Source organism: Arctopsyche grandis, chromosome 11 (genome assembly GCF_051622035.1).
Source record: "Arctopsyche grandis isolate Sample6627 chromosome 11, ASM5162203v2, whole genome shotgun sequence".
Lineage (NCBI taxonomy): Eukaryota > Metazoa > Arthropoda > Insecta > Trichoptera > Hydropsychidae > Arctopsyche > Arctopsyche grandis.
In genome coordinates this window covers 29,374,805-29,395,749 of record NC_135365.1, presented here as the reverse complement: position 1 = coordinate 29,395,749, position 20,945 = coordinate 29,374,805, and the positions used below count along the sequence as shown (strand labels likewise).

The 20,945-nt window shown below is 31.9% G+C and overlaps 1 protein-coding gene across 6 annotated transcripts in view; it reads right to left on the bottom strand.

The window, feature by feature from the left end:
• Positions 1-786: 786 nt before the first annotated feature.
• The window catches only part of LOC143918672 (uncharacterized), a 41,686-nt gene continuing 21,527 nt past the window's right edge, over positions 787-20,945 (bottom strand). For 3 of the 6 annotated variants that reach the window (XM_077440627.1, XM_077440628.1, XM_077440629.1), the window contains 10 exons: positions 19,697-19,813; positions 19,096-19,285; positions 18,813-18,921; positions 14,869-15,241; positions 13,127-13,257; positions 12,768-12,964; positions 9,817-9,978; positions 5,297-5,500; positions 4,721-4,843; positions 787-2,544 (listed from right to left, as the gene is read on the bottom strand). In XM_077440627.1, coding sequence (XP_077296753.1) covers positions 2,075-2,544; positions 4,721-4,843; positions 5,297-5,500; positions 9,817-9,978; positions 12,768-12,964; positions 13,127-13,257; positions 14,869-15,241; positions 18,813-18,921; positions 19,096-19,285; positions 19,697-19,813 — 2,076 coding nt within the window. In that variant the 3' untranslated portion in view covers positions 787-2,074. Of the gene's footprint in view, positions 2,545-4,720; positions 4,844-5,296; positions 5,501-9,816; positions 10,045-12,767; positions 12,965-13,126; positions 13,258-14,868; positions 15,242-18,812; positions 18,922-19,095; positions 19,286-19,696; positions 19,814-20,945 lie in introns of all 6 variants that reach the window. The other 3 variants (XM_077440625.1, XM_077440626.1, XM_077440630.1) reach the window with 2 other exon arrangements.

Here is a 20,945-nt window from a genome sequence, read left to right as displayed (position 1 = left end):
TAACTTTAATATTTCACAGCAGAATGTGTATACGTATTTTTAATATTATAACACGTTTTATTACTCGAAAAATACGTTTGTAATTTAAACTTTTAATGCGCTATGTAAAATGGCAAGATTTTGCTTGTCGGTAGTATTTATATTTATATATTTATGTATGTATGTATAAAACGTATTATCAATCCATCGGAAATGTTTCTAGCATTTTATTATATTTAAGTATGTATAGAGTCCCCCATACATATGTACATACATAAGTATACCATGTGGTATTATTTCAAATGTACTTTTTTTTTTTTGTTTTTGGAAAAGAATGGAAATAAATCATTTATCTCGTTGCAGTATACATATTTATATACGTATATTTTCCAATCATACTGACATGTTGAGAACACTTGAATGTTTCAAGAGTTGTTATTTGAAAATTTACATATGTATATGTAAAACGGAATGTACACATATGTATGTAATCATGAGATAGTATAATATATAGCATAGTTTAAAGTAACAGTGGAAAGTAAAAGCAACAGGTTAATGAAAACAATCTGCAATCGAAACTGAATGTGAATTTGAATTGTACCACTTGTTTAGATATTTTAGTTTCGCTTTAATACGATTAATTGTTACAATATGATGTACGCCATATTTTTATTAAGCTACTTTAAACTTATAAAAAAACCAATGCTTAACTTATCTATACTTCGCATTTTCAGACGTTTTAAAATTTATTCTCAGTCCTGTCGTCCCTTCTATGAAGAGTCGCATCATTTTTTTTTTTTTACTTTTACTTTCAAAAATAATGTTAACTACACTCATTCCGAATCTAATACTTCAGTCAATCACGCCGATGTTACTATTATATGTAGATATATGTATGTATATATTATATTTCAATTTTACACCCCCGTTATGTACATCATTCTTCTTATTCTCCTATTCTATTCTCAATGGACATTTCGTTTCAAGCTAACTGAGTAAGTCACATGTTGTAAATTATATCTGAATATTCATTTAAAAACTTACACATACACACATAGCCTTATTCATAACGACGTGAACAAGTTCGACAGGCCTTTGCCGTAAGATTAGGTGTTGTTTCGAGAGTGTAAAACAGGCACATTATGTTTTTCAAATTATGCCTCGGTATATTAAGTCAGTCTTGGATTGTAATTTAAAAGTCTCGTGTGTATGTGTTTGTTGATTATTTTGTAGGTAAAAACATAAACATAATACTGTGTCAAATATGTTACGATAATTTTCAGAAATATTATGTGTGTGTGTGCCTGTGAGTGGAATTTCAATATAAATAATGTACATTAGATGTGAAGCGAGTGTAATTTTTTTAAATGTAGTTGTGCGTTTACGTACCGTATGGAATGTATTAATCATCATAATTCATTTTATGAATTTGAACACCAGAGAACGACGATCGCTAGCGTTTATTCTGTTTTGCAGTGCAGCGTGGATTGGAAAAGTTCTCGTTGATCTCTCGGATGTAAAATTTTTAAATGAAATGATTCCGTCTCCAAATCGCGAGTTCTCCATTCTCTAAATCGGCCATAGGAACTATGTACTTTACTTTCAAATGCGCATATACATATTATTAATTTAAAACAAGGTTTGCTCAAGCAGAAACATTTTTCGACTAAACGATAATTATGAACGTTTAGAGATTCACATTATTTTCAAATCATCTTATACAAAGCGATAAATTATCAATATACATATATAATAATAATAATGGAAGTTGAAAGCAAATCGATTTACAAATAATATTTATGTATATCTAATCATTGGAAGAAAATTCTGTGAATTTAAACTGAAAAGCTTGAGTCACATTTCAATTGTGTACATACATTTTCAGTACAAAGTATTTTCATTGTCAAAGTACATAAATGGAATATTAGGATTTTGAGTTTTCTCTTTATTTTTTTTTATATATGCGCTAATCTTATGCATTATTACCTAACAGGCGTTTATTTATTTTTTTAGTTGATTATTGATGATACAAAAAATAAAACTTCTACATTGAAAGCGTTTTTTTTTTTTTTTGTTCTAAAATTGTAATTGTGTCTTATACGCTATCGTTGCCGCCTTCTTTCTTCCCCCAAAATTGATCGAATCGCGTTCTGGCCTTCTCCAAGACCTCGGCGGCCACCGAGGCCTGCGCCGTCGGCGACACAATAGAAGTGTCCACACCACCGTGGCTTTTCTGCGTGGCTTCCGTTGGCTTGAAGTTATCTTGTTGTGTCATCAGAGTGGCCATTTCAAAGGTGGGGTCTTCGATGCACACCTGGGTCGTGCCGGGCACCCGGCTCGCCTCTGGAGCCACCGGAGACGGGTGCGTCTCGGAGCCAGACGAGCCTCCGCCGTTTACCACCGGCTTCGTTATATCCAAAACTTTCATTTCGTCTATTGGAGTCAGATTTGGGGGACTCGTCGGCGTTTTGGCTGCCTGTTTCAAATTGGTCACTGTGGTCCTCGGCGATATGTCCATGGATTTGGGTGGTTCCAATTTGGTCGGCTGGTGTACAGAAGCTAGTTCTGAAAATGTATTTGTGTTCAATTGTACTCCACTAAACGAAAAACAGAAATGGACAGGTAGGATAAGAAGCGAAACGTAATAAATAATTTATACAATCTAAAAAGAAAACATTCAGAAGAAAAAAATATATACATATAATATTTATAAGGCATGCACACTGAGGTTCATCTCTAAAGTCTATCTCTATTCTATACTCTGAATATCAACAGTAACGGTACACATAGAATAGTTTTTTTCTTTTTTTTTTGTTTAATTTAATTACCACGGGTGTGGCTCGAAAATGGTAGTTTAATATTTAATGTAATAAGTGATAGTCACACTAACATTACTTAATATTATATAGGTATCACTCACAATTGAAGAATTTGTCTATTCTTTTTTTAATGGAATTTATACTCGTAACGAATTTATAACCCATGACGAGTCACATCATTTTGAGTAGATATTTCATAAGGTGGAAAAATTCACACATTCCAAATTGCAAATACATATATAGCAAAGTACTGGAGGTACCTTCACTAGGTATGAAAATGTTAAATTGATTATAAATGCTTTGAAATATTTATAAAAATAAAAACAAAAATAAATGACAATGTTTAAAATGACTTTTGTAAATATGTTCTTTTGATCTATTTTATTTTAAATAGAAGAGAATGAATGATGGAATGCAGCGTGTGTAAATAAAATCTAAGTCAGCAGATACTCGACGTACACTATAATGTATGGCAATGTACACATTTTCAAAGGACCACTATAAAAACTATAACATTTACTCTTACATAAAAAAAATATAATCATCAAACCCTTCCCTTTTATTATTTTTTGGGAAGTAATTTAGATACAATAGAATGATTTGTGATAGGTTTTTCTCTCTCATTGTATTGGGGTGCATATTATTAGGCAAGCTAGATAGAAATAATATATATAAGGTAATATGTACATATGATATTAGAGAAATATTTGTCAACTTCACTTTCAACTAGATTTTCTTCAATAAACAGTAATTGTGATTTGCACTGTCTCGGCCGTTGCAATGGGAAAATTACAAAGGTCGCAGCAACCGTTGAGTACCGCTGATATCTAGTACATAGGTTATAATGAATTGAAATCAAAGTAAATGAAACATTTTGTGGAAGTAAAAGTAGTGTGCTTGATAAGACACTAACGCTAACGGTTATTTCATTATAATTTGGCAAATTAATACAAAAATTGATCAAATAAAAAAGGTTAAGAGTGATGAATAAATGTGAGTGATGATGTGAAATATTATATTAGAAAGATCGAAGTCAGTCATGGAGATGTTTAGTTAGTATTAATTTTTCTTTCGTTAAAAAAATTACCACTCGATTTATTTTCTATCATCTATATCAGCGTTTCCCAAACGTATTCATGCATAATAATCATGATTTTTAACATTGATAATTGTCAAGACCTTAATTTTTATATATCTAGTTATATGTACATAAAAAGTTTCACTATGCTTAAAACGACAAGTTAAATTGATTTTCATATATCTAAAGAGTCGACTTGTTTTGAAAAATATGAATTCATGTGAAAAAACAAAGTGTGCAATAATATAAATGATTGATAGAGAGTGGATTTTTCGATTTGGGAAACGTTGATCGTTTTAAAAATGCCACAAATTTCAATATTACAATGGTTGTCATAATAGTATGTAGATTTAAAACACGTTCTAAAGACTCTTATATAAAATATGTCCTTCAAAAAATATAAAAACGAAGAAGTTGTATGTAGTTTGCGTCGACTATAATAATGGGCGGTTTTTAGTTTTAGGACAGAATCGGTCAATCGAAACAAACAATGCGATCTTGTGTCGATGATTGAAAATTGGAACAGACAAACATGCGCTTAAAAAGAAAAACGAAACAAGCGAGAACAACAGAGCACTATTAGAAGAGAAAAAGATAATCTGTGTGAGTGAGTGAGTGTGTGTGTGTGTTGTGTGGGGTGTGGGGTGTGGGGTGTGGGGTGTTATGATCAGCGCTGGATGATGAGAGCAACGTTGAAAGATGGCGGCAAATAGAAATGGTCGAATGCGGCGGTCGAATAACTGGTGACTGGTCTAGGCGGTGGTGGGACTCGCGTGTGTCGAGTCTGAAGCCGGGGCCGGAGCCGGGGTCAGAGCCGGGGCTGGGGGCAGAGCCGGGGGCGTACCTTGCTGCAGGGAGCGAGGGGTGCCGTCGTCAGTCTCCAGGGGTGCCGAGATGGACGTCGAGTGCTGATCATCGGCACCCCATGTCCCCTTAAAATCTGAACCAGGTCGTTTCATCAGATCATCTGCAAATCAAATAACATAAACATCTTATCTAAAGTCATTTTTCAGAAAGGTTTTCTGTACGACGGTTGAATTTTATAAAAGGCCACAGTGCTGGTATTATATTTTGAAATTTTAATTATTTTTACATAAACATATGTACATGTAATATGTAGATATGTAGAAAACATATATGTAGATTTAAATCTTAGATTAAAATCATACAAGACAATTATTTTTGTATGGAACCCATTTATAATACTAATATACATATGTATATACATACATATACTATATTTGAAAGAAGAGTTCTTGATTATTGTTTTAAATACTCATTTTGTTGATAGAATTACAAAATCACTAAAATTTGTGATCTGTCAATGAGTAGAAGACTCTTGATGAAAGTCTCAAAGTGTATTTTATATTGGAATACTGAATATGGCTATATAAATGAGCAGTTGCATATGATACGTTACCACTTTTAACGTTCTGCGTGACGGTAAAAGTCTTGCCAGTGTCGAGTGGCACTGTCCAGTTGACCGGATCAGGCGATCGCATGTTCATCTGCTCTGGCGATTTAACCCTGGTCGGCTCAGGAGGACTCTTCACCACGGGCGAATCGTCCAAAAGTCGTGGATCTCGGAATGCAGACCCGCTGCGCAACGGAACCACGTCCTCATCTGCATCATAAACAAACTATATGCAATCCCCTGGGTCATGCAGAACACATAAAGCTTGTTTAAATAATATACTTATATGATTCCAGTCTATCTTGGTGCATATTTTTAATATATTTAAGTATTTACATACCATATTTGATAAAAGAGAATTTCTAAAAGGCAAAGAAAACCATTCAATATGTTTTGAAATATCTCTTTACCAAGATGTGCCATTACATATATTTTAAATTCAAAAACAACCTATGAACAAGTTTAATGTTGACACTATTTGGACATAAGGTGCATACTTTAATTACGACATTTAGTGTTTTTAAAACAGTTGAATGATTATACATACATATATACTACATACTTATGTATGTATATGTACATATGTATATAAACCATATTTTAAAAGTTTCACAAACGGTACTTAAATTTATGTGTATTAATCAAATTGATTAAGTGTGCAAATTGTGTATTTTTTTAAATATATGTACTTATTGAGTAACACACAGTGTTTGTTGTGAAGCACTACGACAACACGTTTGATGATAATATGTATATTTGTATGCATATTTTCGCACAAAAAATATCATACATTGATTGCACAAATAAAACTCAATGATTTGCTCAAACAAAATTATCCGTTATTTCATTTTAGTATTTAAGTTGTGGAATTCATTAATTTAACTTTAAAAGACTTACGTATAATAAATACATGACACAAAAAATCACTAAACAACACTAAAAAGTAAAATTTACGTCTGAGAATTGCACAATGCGAAGATTTTAAAGCAACCCAAAACTTACCTCTATCTAGTCAGAGATTAATGAGTTTGGCAGTCAAATGGGATACTGCAATTTTGACTCATTTACCTATGAGCTTTACAATTATAATTTACAAATGTAAAAATTATCATTCCAAAATCTATGTATATGAAGGTGCTAAAAATTTAAACGAATAAAATATATCATTGAATTTTAACTATCAATATATTAATATCGATGAATTATGTAAGAGGGAAATGATCAAAGAATTGATTAAAGTAAACATTGATTTAAGAATTCATTCCACGTATAATATTATATAACACAGCACAATAAATTTTCAATCGAAAATTATAGTTAAAATGCTATTATCGTATTTAAGAACGACTCTAAATAACTGTTTAATTATTATTGAAATTTAAAATAGTGTTGTGACTGTTAGAAAAAATCCAAAATATACATGTGTACGCATTATACATATAATGAATGAATTCTAAATTAGTGTTTGAATCATTGGGCATCAATAAAGCAAACAAAGTGGTACATAAGCAGACAAAAAATATGGTGGCAAGCGGGCCGTTTTGGTGCTTTTTTATTTGTTGTTAAATTTTGCAAAGCGTTCTCCATTTTTCATATTCATAATGTACCTATTGTGATGCCGACTTTGGCCCTGACGCATTTCCTCTTGGGCGAGGCAGTCAGGGCTGAGGGACTCGACTTTTTGTCTTTGAGGGACTCGCTAGGACTGTACTTATTACTCGAATTTAGCGGCAGCCCTGAATCGAACAGACAGCGTGGAAAATGCCAAACCACAAGCTAAAGTTAGATGTTTTATACAACATACACTTTTGTAAGGAACTCTCAACACTACGCAAAAATAATACCAATCCATACAAATTACATACACACACACACACACACACAATATATTTCAAATACAATGTTTTTATCTCACGAAGGCGTACTTTGCACATTCTAATGGGCAGATTTTAATATTACACATGTACATAGGTATATATGAAACAAATACATACATACATTTAAGAAAAATAACTTATCAATTGGGTACATCGATGGAGATTTTTTTGAGGAAAGAAAATATTGTACTGTCCCATTACATACTAAGCGAATCGTGATATTAAAACAAAATCAATGACCTACATATTATGTTTGATTTACATTTTTAAATTTACAAAATCTTAATTAAAAATATGAATTACACATTTGTATATAATATTATTTTTGCGTAATGCCAGGTTATGATTATTATAAAAGGATGAGCAAAATTGCAAGCATTAAAATAATATAAAATTAGTATATATGTATATATATTATAGAAAGAATAAAATAAAATATTATATGTTTAAATAAAGCTGATTTATTAGATAAAAGATTTTTTTTTAATTTTTGTTAAGTTTTTTTTATTAATTGGAGTGGATGAAAAATTGTGCTAAGCTATGTATAAATTAAAATATGTTATGTTTTATGTTATGTATATGATATTATTTAGCTATGTGTTATATTATATAATATAATATTTCATGCATAGGGATGTACGTAGGTATCAGCTGTCGATATGGGAAACAGTATTTTAAAGTTGAATACGATTATATTTAATATATTGAGAATACTACATATGAAATATGTAAGTATATGTAAGCCAGATGAGTCAACTGTTACCATTTCCCATCTTAACTAGCTGTCAGTGGAAAAAGAAAAGAAAAAATACAACATATGCAATGTGACATCACATTGTCGTTGTATGGAATTGATGAAGGGATAAAAAATTATAAAAACATATCTTTTGAAAAATGTCCAGTGATGATAATGCGAAATGAAATTTTCCTGAATTTTGATTGAAATTTTTTTTCTTTATTTTGTATTTTTTAAGCAAAACACGTCATATCAATTAATATGCCAATTATAATTATTTTACAATATACAGTCCATAAGAAAATAGAAAAGGAAATTTTCGGATTTCCGACACAAGAAGCACAACACCAAAGCATTTTTTTTTCATTTTTTTTATGTACGACACGTCCAAGTTTGCGTATGTATGTATGTGTATACATATTAAATTTAAAAAAATACACACAAATGTGTATGCATTTTAATCATACAAGACATAATGTCTTCTTATTGGAAAACTTTTAAATCACAAAGATGAAGAAACCCCATTACAACAATGAAGCATCTGTTAAAATTTAAGAATTTACACACTGACATAATATATTATATAAAATAGAAAACACTTTTTCAAATATCAAAATTTAAATTTACAAAATAAATTATTTTAGATTAGTTAAATTCTTAAATTTTTTATGTACAGTTTGTACTTTGGTAATTTGTACTATACGAGTGGTGCTCTGGCATATATGTAATTATGTATATTAATTTTGTACATATTATATATTATGTTAGTTTTTCTACCTAAATAATATTATATTTCAATAGTTAAATCTTTAATTATTGTACTTACGTTTTTATTAGAATATTTTTATGTATGAATTTTGATATATTTAACTTAAGAATTAACCACCAAAAATATCATTTTTATTTACAAACACATACATATATTGTATGTATGTTTGTTAAATTGATTTGTATGAAATTATATATGTATGTATGTTTCAAACATTTCACTCTTAATAATTTTTTTTGAAAACAGATTTTGAAAATAAATTTAAATTAGAATCCTTCGAATTAACTCTTTGAATGCTGACTTCTTTTCTGTTGCCACGCTGAAAATTTCGCCAACATTTCCAACTAGAATTATTTTGAAATCCAAGAGAAAGCAGGTATAAAAATTGTAGCTAATCCAAACAAACTCTAGATAACTAGCGACGAGGATTTCGAGTTTTGTAAAGGTGTGTTAAGACTCTCTAATATATCTTGCAACAATATAAAATAAACAAAAGAAGTCTATTAATGAATGTATTTTTCCAAAACTAGTTCCATCTTCTTCATTGTAGTTAAAATGTGGTGCTTACAATCTAAAGGCCAAGCCACAATCTAAAATACTCAGCAGTTAGAGATTCTATCAGGAAATGGTTATAAATTCAGAAATTCGGGTGTAAACCACGGTCAATGCATTTTTTTCAATGCTACCTGGAAAAGCATAGCGGGTAGTATTCTTGTTTATTTTTTGCATACTTAAAATACAACGCCTACCGGCGTATTTCAGGCTCACGGAGTCGTTAGGAAAACGCCGATCGGCGTTGGTCAGCATTCAAAGGGCCAAATGAAAACCAAAAATAAAAAAATTACGAGCCGTCCCAAAAATGTTTAAAGAATACGAATATTGATAAATTCGTGCGGCTTACTCTACTGTGCTCTATTTTATAATTAAGTAATATGTAAAAAAGGCTGTAAAGGGATGGCCATATTGTTGTTTTTCACATACGTTGATTTTACAGCAAACGGTAAATTAACTTGGAGTGTGTTTAATTTTAGAATATGAAAATATTTGAAGGGTGAAAATCAACCCATGGTTTAATTGTATTGGCGGTAAGTAGTATGTAAGGATAGGAGAGGTAACATTGTTTATTTGTATGTCCTGAACTGACCGCTTGGCTTACTCGGACGTCTCTTGTCATCCAAAGGGCCGTTGGAGATGGGTTGGTGTGGTTTGGGGTCTGCCGATCTGGGTCTGCGCTTCGGCGAGCGGTACTCGAGAGATCGGGGTCCAGCATCGACGATGGTTGGCTCCACCGAAGAACCTCGCCCACCTATAACAAGATTCAATTGCTTTCTTGGGCTGGTGCGGGCGCTAGTGCGGTTTGCACCCGTCTTACCTGCAAATCGAACGATCAAATTTCATAAGTACACCACTCGACGGCAATTCACTCAATTTATTCGATTTTTATATTATATTTCATTCAGTTTTTCCACACACACACACACACACACACACACACATATCTATATCACAAACAATTACTACTGGATGTGTTCAAATGGTTTGGAAATTTACACGATTAACACATTTTTGAAATTTTTGCACGATTACATACATATGTTGCGTAGGGGTGGGTGGAGGATCCAAATAAAAGGCCAAAGTCACTTTACAGCATTTATTGTTGATTAAGGAGATACACGCACAGCTAGTGCTGCGTCCAGAATGCCTTGATATCCCGTTTATAAAAGACAGGTCGCCCCCTACATCTTCGACACCCGGTTACTTCCCTATTGTTTAGGCACGTACCCGGATATGCATTCCCACGGCACTCAGTCGCACGCTATCGCTGTCAGTTCTGATAAAGGACCGGGTGCCGATACTAAGCCAATTCGGTGGTCATTGTTTAGCCTACTTGCACTTAGCCTGGAGATAGTCCTCGAAAACCAATTATAACGGCGGCTCCTTTTAGCATATGCTACACATACATACAATAAATATTTGCATCTAACATATAATTTCGAAAGAAACTTTGTATGTATGTAAGTTTTGGTTCGTAGAATCCGTGACGTCATCGAACAAACCAAAGTTTCTATGCCGACGATATCGATATCGTTTTCGATTCCGTTATCGATTTCAATTCCTTTTTCAGTTCCGGATCCAGATTCGTTTTTCAATTCCGGATCCGGATTCCTGTTTCAGTTCCGGAATACAAAAGCAAATTAATGCTTACTGTTAGATTAGTTATATTTAAGCGGTTTTTATTAAAAATACCGTCCGAAGCCGGGTAAAACCACTAGTATTAAATATAATATACGTTAAGATCAAACTTTGCCTGGCATTGGCAAAAATTGCCTGGCATTGTTATAAACGAAACCCCCTTCCAAAGACTCCAATCCCATCCAATTCAAATTTATGTGTATAAAAGAAGATGTAGTACAAATACATAGAGATAGCTTTAAACTTTCTAAAGAGTTTCCCATTTTTTTACATTTTTTTACAAGGATGTTTTTTTTCACTTCACTAATGGTTCAGGCAATATTCCTACATTCTTCCGATCGGCTTGAAACTTTGCCATTTTGCGTGGTTTGGTCACCGATATAAATTTAAATCACTTCCGATAGTTTGATAGTGAAAAATAATCGTAATAAAAACAATTAAGTATGCAAAAATTTTGGAAACGTTGATGTTCAGTGGCCTTATATGTTTGACTTTCCGCCACCCACTTGTTTTGTCAGATTTTAATTATTTAAACGCCGTAACTTTAACTTTTTCACACTATACCTTATTACATGTATATACATATATACATATGTATATGTAATTTTGAGTAATTTATTAATTTAATAATTAAAAAAAAATCCAAACTTTTTGATCACACCTTCCAAAACATCATTGCAAATAATCAAGTACACAAAAGAAAAGCTAACATGTATAAAATCATAATACGTATGTAGGATATTTTGATTATTGTATATAATATTTACATACATTGATATGCAAGGACCTACCTGTATTTAATAAAGATAATTTGGCACACAGTACTTACTTATTGATTCATTCATTTGTTAAGAACGGTTCTGCAATTTATATCATTTTTATGACTTACATATGAAATATAAAATTTGAATACTTACATATGTAGAATCGAGAGAGTAATCACAAAACAGACAGATACATAGATACACAGACAACTTAAAAACACTACTAAGGAAACAATCCATGCTTCTCGGTGACGTGTATGTGATGTCTTTGAGATTTAATCATCACTCGAATCACCGTCTTAATCTTCTGTGTTACGTTTTGTTGATTTATTTGGACCTATTTAACTAATTGATTATTTATTATTATTTTTTTAGAATCATTCAACACGACATTGCTTTTAAACGAAATAGCCATTACATTACATACTCATATATTATATGTGAATTGAAAATGGTTGAATAATTCTATAATGGAATAAAGTATATGTATATTATTTATATTATTATATCAAATATTATCCATTTTATTTTGGATTGATTTAAAAATTGGTTTTAGAATATAAATTTAAATAATTTATGTGTTGTTTTTTGATATATTATAAAAGAAGTCTAAATAGAGAGAGAGTAACAATCAACACAGCATGCTAAATAGTGCAAAATCACAAACAATATTTATTCACAACATCATTGGTTGTCAGAATAATTGTCAAATTATCGAAAAATGAACCTCATTTTGTATGAAAAGTAATTATTTCTAGCCCATAGATGTTAAATTAATATTATAACATTAAAAATCAATCAAAATTAATTTCCAACGCGACAATTTAATTTTATATAAAAACTATACATACTTATATGTTTAAATTAAGCTTAGGTTAGATTAAAAAAAAATTGTCATTGGATTAAATTATTCTATCAAGTGATCACTCAAAATGTTAGTTTGTGTCTATTCTTGTCCACATTTCTATTAAGATCTATATTGTGGTTTGTTCAGTAAGCTTCTTAAGCTTTGTATAGGTACATATATAGAAGTTCGTTTTTCGATAAGGAGATAAATTTGCCGACATACTTTGATGGTTGGGTACACAAAAGCCAACAGATCTATATGAGCCGTTTTTCCCCGGTCGATAGTACTGACCCTCGGACACGGACGTGTTGTCGAAGCTGTGTCCCTGTAGTTTCTTGCGTTGACTCTTCTGCGCTGGGGTTTCCTGTAAGCGAGTCTCTTGGAGCTTGGCATGTATTGACTGGTGGGGTGCTGACTTGAAAGACTTGGGCTTCTTGGGTGACGTCTTGCTCTTGTTTTCATTCTCCTTCTCCTCCTTGCTGATGGCTCTGAAACAAACAATTCCAGAGCTGCTTTTACAACGGACAAACAGCGATCGAAAATGACTGTTCGGTGTGATAGGCTCAGCAAACAATATGGTAAGACGCTACTGGAAGCGTGTATGCGGCAAACTTAGTAGGTAAGGTAGCAGAGTAAAAGACGTGACTTACCTGTGATTAGTTGTGGCCAGTGACAAAGCTGATAGCGAAGACCGCCTGGATACTTGGTACCATAATTCCATTTGTTTGCTATAGATTTCTGTGATGTGTTCTGGGGCTAGTTCAGTACCCCAACCACGGTACTGAAACGCACAAAAAGTAAATTATGTAAATTTTCAACATCAGTTCAACACATGACTTTGTCAGAAATCAAATTTACCATCTTCAAAATGTATGTGTACATATTTATATGAATATCACTTTTAGTCAATTTCAGGGGTCTCGGAACTGAATACTATTATGTACATGCATACATTTAACATTGGTTCCCAAAGTGGTTCTTGTGGACCTCCTGATGGGGTCTATGGCGAATTAAAAATAATTTGGGGTGTCATTCATCGACACCATTTAGTCGCCAAAAATCTTAGTGAACGCCTGCATAGCTCACTAGATTATGTCATTAGAGCAGTTAATAAAATCAAAAAGAGTGCTTTAAATGAGAGATTATTTGTTCAACTTTGTTTGGAAAATAATGAAGACTGAAATCTATTTAGCACCGAAGTTCGTTGGTTGTCTAAAAATGCATGATCGGTTTTATGCACTGTTTGATTCAGTGTTGGAATTCCTGAAAAGCAAAGACAATGATTTGGGGCTCAATTTAATTAATTCAAAAATTGACATAGCTTATATGACTGACTTATTCGCCAAATTTAACGAAATCAATTTGAAGCTACAAGTTGATCAATTAAATTTAATCAAAACTTAAAGTGCTATATCTGCGTTCGTTACAAAAAATTTTACATACAAACAAGACTTGGAATGCTTTCAGTTTCCAAATCTTTCAAAATTGCAAAAACGAGATGAAGATTTGCTTGATTATTGTCAGCAGTTAACCCTTTGAGTGCTGACGTCTTTTCTGTTTAAAGCTGGCCACGCTGAAAATTTCGCCAACATTTCCAACTAGAATTGCTTAGAAATCCGATAGAAAGCAGGTATAAAAATTGTAGCTAATCCATACAAACCCTAGATCACTACCCTAGATAACTACCGCCGAGGATTTCGAATTTTGTAAAGATGTGGTTTAGACTCTCTAATATATCTTCCAACAATATAAAAAAAACAAAATATTTTTTCTATTATTTTTCCAAAACTAGTTCCACCTTCTTCATTTTTGTTGAAATGTAATGCTCACAATCTAAAAAAACTCAGCAGTTGGGGATTTCCATCGGAAAATTTTGCTAAGGTTATAAATTCAGAAATTCCGGTGTAAACCAGTCTTTATAAACGTTGACATATGAATGACACGGATTACACGACCCATGTTCAATGCATAATTTTATCAATGCTACCTGGAAAGGTTTAGCGGGCAGTATTCTTGTTTAATTTGTACATATTCAAAATACAACGCCTATCGGCGTTTTTCAGTACTATACTATACTAAATACTATAAAACTATACTAAAAATGTTTTATTTACCATTCAAGACATCAAAATTAAATTTATAAGTTTTCTATTATGCTGTTATGTAGAGTTATTTCACTTGGGAGTTCATTGTAAGTTTTTTGCTTTAAAAGGGGATCCATGGGGGGTAAAGTTAGTTTGAGAACCACTGATGTATGTATGTATATGTTATCGTCGTCATTTTTGATACATCAAAGATGGAAAGGATTTTCATTTGAAATTTGTGATATTCATATGTCGGTAAAATAATTTTGGAGAAGGTACTCGTACGAGTAAGGTATGTAGGTATGTACCTTGTATTCGCCAGCACGCTTGCGCAGATCCAGCACCTCTCTGTACCAGGAGTCGGAGTCCTTGTTGGCGAGCGCGTGCGGTCCATTGGGCAGATCCTTGGGCAGCATCTTCTCCTGGGCTGGGTCCTCGGGGGCGTCGGCCCCGGCAGCCTTCACCCCCTTCGACTTGGCCTTGAGCTCCCTGCATTTGGTAAATGTGCCTTTAGAGGCCTCGTACACGTAATGCGAGAATGGTCTAAATTTCTTTTTGTATTCGCTCTTGTAACCTTTGCGCGGTTCTTGGAACCCTTCTTTCGGTTTTGGTTTCGGTTTCGGTTTCGGTTTCGTTTCGTCCCTTTTGAACGGCGCTATGGCACTACGGAAGGTGATTTTTCTGCAAATATTATTCAGCAAACGCTTTAGTCAGCCTACTACTAGCCAATTAGGTATGTACTATGTATGTATATTCTTATACTGTATTATTCATCTTTTCACTTTACGCCTTATCTATTATATCATACGTTATCGTCCACACATTTTGAGCTAATTTATTTTTCATATCATTTTATTAATATATATTATTATAAAACCCGACACGTGACTCTTTTTTTTTTCTTTCACTTGCCAATTTTCTGACGTATTTTTATTTGACATTGCAAACGCAGTTTCGTACGAACTCTCTCATAAAGCAGTTGTGACTGAATATGTTTATGCACATATGTACATATGCAATAGGTATGTATTATGTAGTATGAGTGATACTAAACTTCAAACCTTTACACTTGATATTATTCCGAGTTTATTTGAAACGTACAGCTTCTTATGGATGGTGAGTGTTGTCAATTATTCACAGAGAGCGTATACTTTCAGGTCGAGTTGCGCAAATTGCTCAATTGACCTAAAACATTCATGGGATTTTTCCTCACCTTTCAATGTATTTTTTCTTAGCCACATTCCCATCATATTCTTCAAGTCTAGCATTTGCTGAGTGTCAGTTGAAATTTCTAAGCCAAAGTGATTTTTAGAAAAAAATCTAAAAACTTTTTTCTATATGAAAACTTCACCCACAATCACTAGCTTAGTATAGTTATATTTGCAAAGTACACAATAAACTTAAAATTGCACACTATAATTAGTGTAATTTTTACAAGCCTCTTCTATATTTCCCTTCGCTCTTTCGTTTGACAACATTTGGATTTGATATTCTACATTCTTCCGATCGTTTTGAAACTTTGCCATTTTGCGCGGTTTGGTCAACAATATATATTCAAACCGAAACACATATAATCGTAATAGACAAGTTTATTCTATTTTTGCCTCTTTTTGTCTATTTTCAATTGTACTTGCAAATTTTTTGAATTCAATTCAGTAATCAATGTCTGCAATATACCTATGGTCACCACTGCTTGGATATTTAAGTTTTTGTCAGTACTTTTACGAGGCAGCGGTTGCAACGCGCATTTCTATCATTATTGAACATACATATGTACATAAGTACGTATTATGTAGGTAATATATGTATTTAACGAATTTTAGACTTTGGAAGAATTTTCTCGAATAGTTTGACGAATTAAATGGAAAATTTGAATCAATCTACATACTTAAAAAGGGTATTTTTGAGGAAATACAATTTATCTATAAAAGAAAAGTAAATACGTCATAAAATGAAGTTTTTAACTAGACGACGTTCACAATTTGTGAAAATATTCTAGCGGTTGGGAGAAATGTTTGAAATAAATTAAGCCAAAATGGTGGTCTTATATCATACATATATGCTTAAAAGTTAAGATATATTATTATATAAACCACTTAAGATTATTATATAATATATAGATTTTGTTTAGATTAGTTGAGTGCTCGGGTGTTGTATCTATTAAAGTTACATGAAGATAACAATTAGAAACAAAGTAACCTCCTTTTGTTATTTTATTTATGTCTTAAAAATATAAAAGCGAATGATTTTGGAATAGTAAAATCCATGCGTTTGGAATTCAAAAAAGCCAATCAAAAGAGCCATCGCTTCTAATATTCTAGAGAACGACAATTATTAGTAGCGAAATTACGACTTTACAAAGTCGGATTTTACAAAGTGTTATTATTAAAAAAAAACATCGAGAGTGGTGTTAGTACAAAAAAACAGGACTGTAACACTTAAATAACTAATTAATTGTTTATTTATCTTATATTATATTATATAAATATATGTATGTATAAAGAGACAAAAGAAAGGAAAAGGTAAACATGAAAACACTAAACGTAATATATGTAATTAATATAAGTATATGAAAAACACGACTGTACACATTGAAAGTGCGACACAAAACACTTAGATATTATAGATGTATTAGTATAAAATAGATTTAAATCATCATTCATGATTCTATTTAGCGCTAACTGGCCTATTTGCATGTATATTTTTGTATAAATGTACTTTTGTTCTAATATATAATATGTATATATTTTTTTATAATTTTCAATTCGGGTTGGACAAAACTTATGCCAATGGTATGTGTTATCCAGATCCTAATAAATTGATAATTTTATTATATGTATGTCAAACGAGCAAATACCAAAAAGACTTTTAGACATTTCTCTTCATTTCGTGTTCATTTTACTTGAAGACCAGCTCAATAATGGAAATCATTTCGATAAAATAAAATAAAAAGAAATAGTAAAAAAGCTCACAAAACGAATTAAAATCATGTTTAAATTCTACGTAAAACACACATTTTATATATAGTATTATATATATATAAAAAAAAAAACTATAATACCACACGAGAAATACAAGATATACTCAAATAATAATATAGTGTAATAGTTATTCGATCTATTATGTATATGTATAATATTTATCTGACGTAAAAAAAGTTCAAATTTGTGTAAATTGTTAAGTATTCATACCAAAAAATAATTTTGATATACAAATTTATTCATTAATTTAATTGTATGTATATTAATAAAAAAAAAATCAAAAGAGAGCAAGTTTACAATAATAATTGAAATAAAAAGTATCTCAAGATTTCCACAATGGTTTATTTTTGTCCAAAAAATATACTTATTGTGTTTTTTGTTGTTTCATAAGCGAGGCCACACATGCAAGAATTCTTCGAATTGCTTTTGTAATATTAGGATTGAATGATTTTTGTTATTAGGTAGATTGGGTCAAAATCACCCATTCTGTAAATTTACCTATAATATTTATGTCACATATACACAATTAACATCTGCTATCGAAGAACTCATAATTTAAATAAGCGTGAAACAATACAGAAAGCAGAATAGTAAGTTTTTGGGATGAAAAACAAGAATTCTTAATCTTATAAGAACACTAGCTATGTAGTATAGACGATTTTCTTCCGTGTATCAAGTTTAAAAATTCCTGTTTTAAATTGACTCTTAAAATATCTTACCTGCTTTTTAAGAGGAATATGAAGTTTACATACATATGTATAATTTATACATATGTACATATATAAAAAAAAATGTATAATACCGTATACAATAAATAAAAATAAAAATAAGCTTATGGTTTTCTATTGTATGCACATAAAGTTATTTATTGATAAATTCAATATATTTTATTACCAGTGCTTGTATTATATTATACATATTATCATATAATATATACGCATGTATAATCGTATTTATTACGTATTGAAAACACGAGAAAGCTTTGTGTGTGATTTTTCTATGGGATGCAATGAGAATATTCACTAATATGTAATTATTATTATGTCTTTTATGTATGTGGATATAAGGCTTGTCTATTGGTTGTATTATATAATAATATAATTTTTATATATGTATATGATATTTAAAATTAAAAAAATAAATCATAAAAAAACCAATAAGCAAGCTTTTATGTTTTAAAAAAGTAAAATGAGTTACATTGTAATATAACATACGTACATATGTAGTATTATTTAAAAGTAGAGCAATGGATAGTAAGTGAATTGACCAACCTGTGGACTGCAGGAGCGTCTCCTTCTTTCATGAAGTCTTCGATGTACTTCTTTTGATTATCGTTGTCGTCCACATGGTTCATCAGAGGCTCCAGCTCGGTAGTACCACCTGATTTCAAGTACAATAAATGACATTAGAAATACATGCACATACATATTTCATCTGTATGATTATATTCCATTAATTTATGCTGTATATGTAAGTCCACCAGCCACCTTTATGACTGGACCGGTGTCTTAAAAGATTATTTAAATAAAAATAAATTTGTTGCGTTGTGCTCACCATCTCCGGGTCGTTTCTTGGCGATTTGCTGCGCGGCTTTGAGTGCCCCCATGGAGGCACTTTTTCGAGGCTGTCCCTCAGCGGCGCCTCCGCCCCCCGCTGCGGCTATGCCCTCGCCATCCCGGGGCCATGCAAATTGATTACGGTATTCCGTAGACGCCTTCTTTTCAGCTATTGAGGGAGATGTTGCCTGCAACACACCATGTTCTAGCTCAAGTATTTTTTAATGCCCAAATTTGCCGTATTTACGACTGTATAGATTTGATTTATAGACTGTATAAATGTTATAATAATAGAAGTGGCTTTAGGCGTTATATTTTTGTCAAGTGACGATTGTCCACAGAAATTCCTAAATAATTCTAGCATCAGTCGTATTTGATGCTTGGTGCCCGATTTATGTCCGATAAAAACTTCTCTGGACAAGAGCAATGGGCAAGCACATCGTTAAAAATTGCACAATGCATTCAAAAACACAGAATAAACAACATGGGATACATTTTTATAAGAAAACATGTGGAAGCTCAATGAGTAGGGTGCATTGGCACGAATCCTGCTTCAATTATGAAATTGGCAAACAAAGCACACCAGCTTAAAGTAGTACCTTTTCTTCTACAGTATCGGTCCAATTCCTCGGTGCAGAAGTTTGCGCCGTTCGAGGTCCTTCAGATTTGCTGCGTCTCTCGCCACGACTGGCCAAATATTTTGTGCGTTCCATAGACTGAAATCAACAACGAAATGAAACTTATCATAGTAATTAAACATAGGAATTGATGCATCATAGGAATTGTTTCCAAATTCCGCGACCATGACTTGTGACTAGAGTTTCCAATCCGAATATTCGAATATATTCGGCCTATTTTGAACTATTCATTATTCGAATATTTGAGCAATTATTCGAATAATATTCGTGAAATTTTAATAAATTATTTTACAAATTTAGAATTTTTTTAACATAATACAATTATATTTTTAGCTCGAAATGTGTAACGCAATAGTGTATTGTGTGAAAGATGTATTAGTCGTCGACTCAGAGTCATTTTATCGCCTCAGTGCAATGGATTTGTGGAACTTGAGATTGGAATTCTTCGCTTTAGAAATTGAACTTATGTATTTTACGAAAGAGAACTTATTGCAGCGTTTATTTGAAACGGAAAAGAAAAATACAGTCTGAAGTGGGAACGCAATTTTTATGGATAAGCAGAAATATTTCGTTTCATTTATATTGTTTTGAACTTGAGTTGTGTTTCGGAGTTCGTAGTGACACGTAAGAGATCCGGGTGTTTTTCTCAAATTAAATAAATTGATTGAACGCGCGTGCACGTTATAAAATTAAGTTTTTCAAATTCCAAGATAATTTCAAAAGGTTAAAAAAAGATTTCAAGTACTTTTAAAAACTTTATTAACAATTAAGCCAACGTCAACTGCTACTGAAAGGGTGATCTCCACAGAAGGAATAATAAAAACAAAATTAAGGGCGAGATTAAATTTTGAAACATTTAACGCATTATTATTTTTAAAATATGTATTTTTCAAAGTAAAATAAAGTTTATGTATGATGATAAATTTACTTTTTCTTTTTAATATACATGTGGGATTGGTATGACTGAGAATATTTTAAGTTGGTAGGACTGTGGCTGTCATTCGGGTACTCGAGCAATGGTCGAGCCCGAAGCGAGACATTAAACGAGTTGCATAAAGACTTTGACTTTGAATATCCTCCCGCACACATTCATGGATCCCATATACATGTACATATGTGGACCCCACTCATTTTAATTATTTTGAATCAATATTTTACACCGTTTTCTATTGTTTAAAACTATTCGAATATTCGAATATTTCGATTTTTA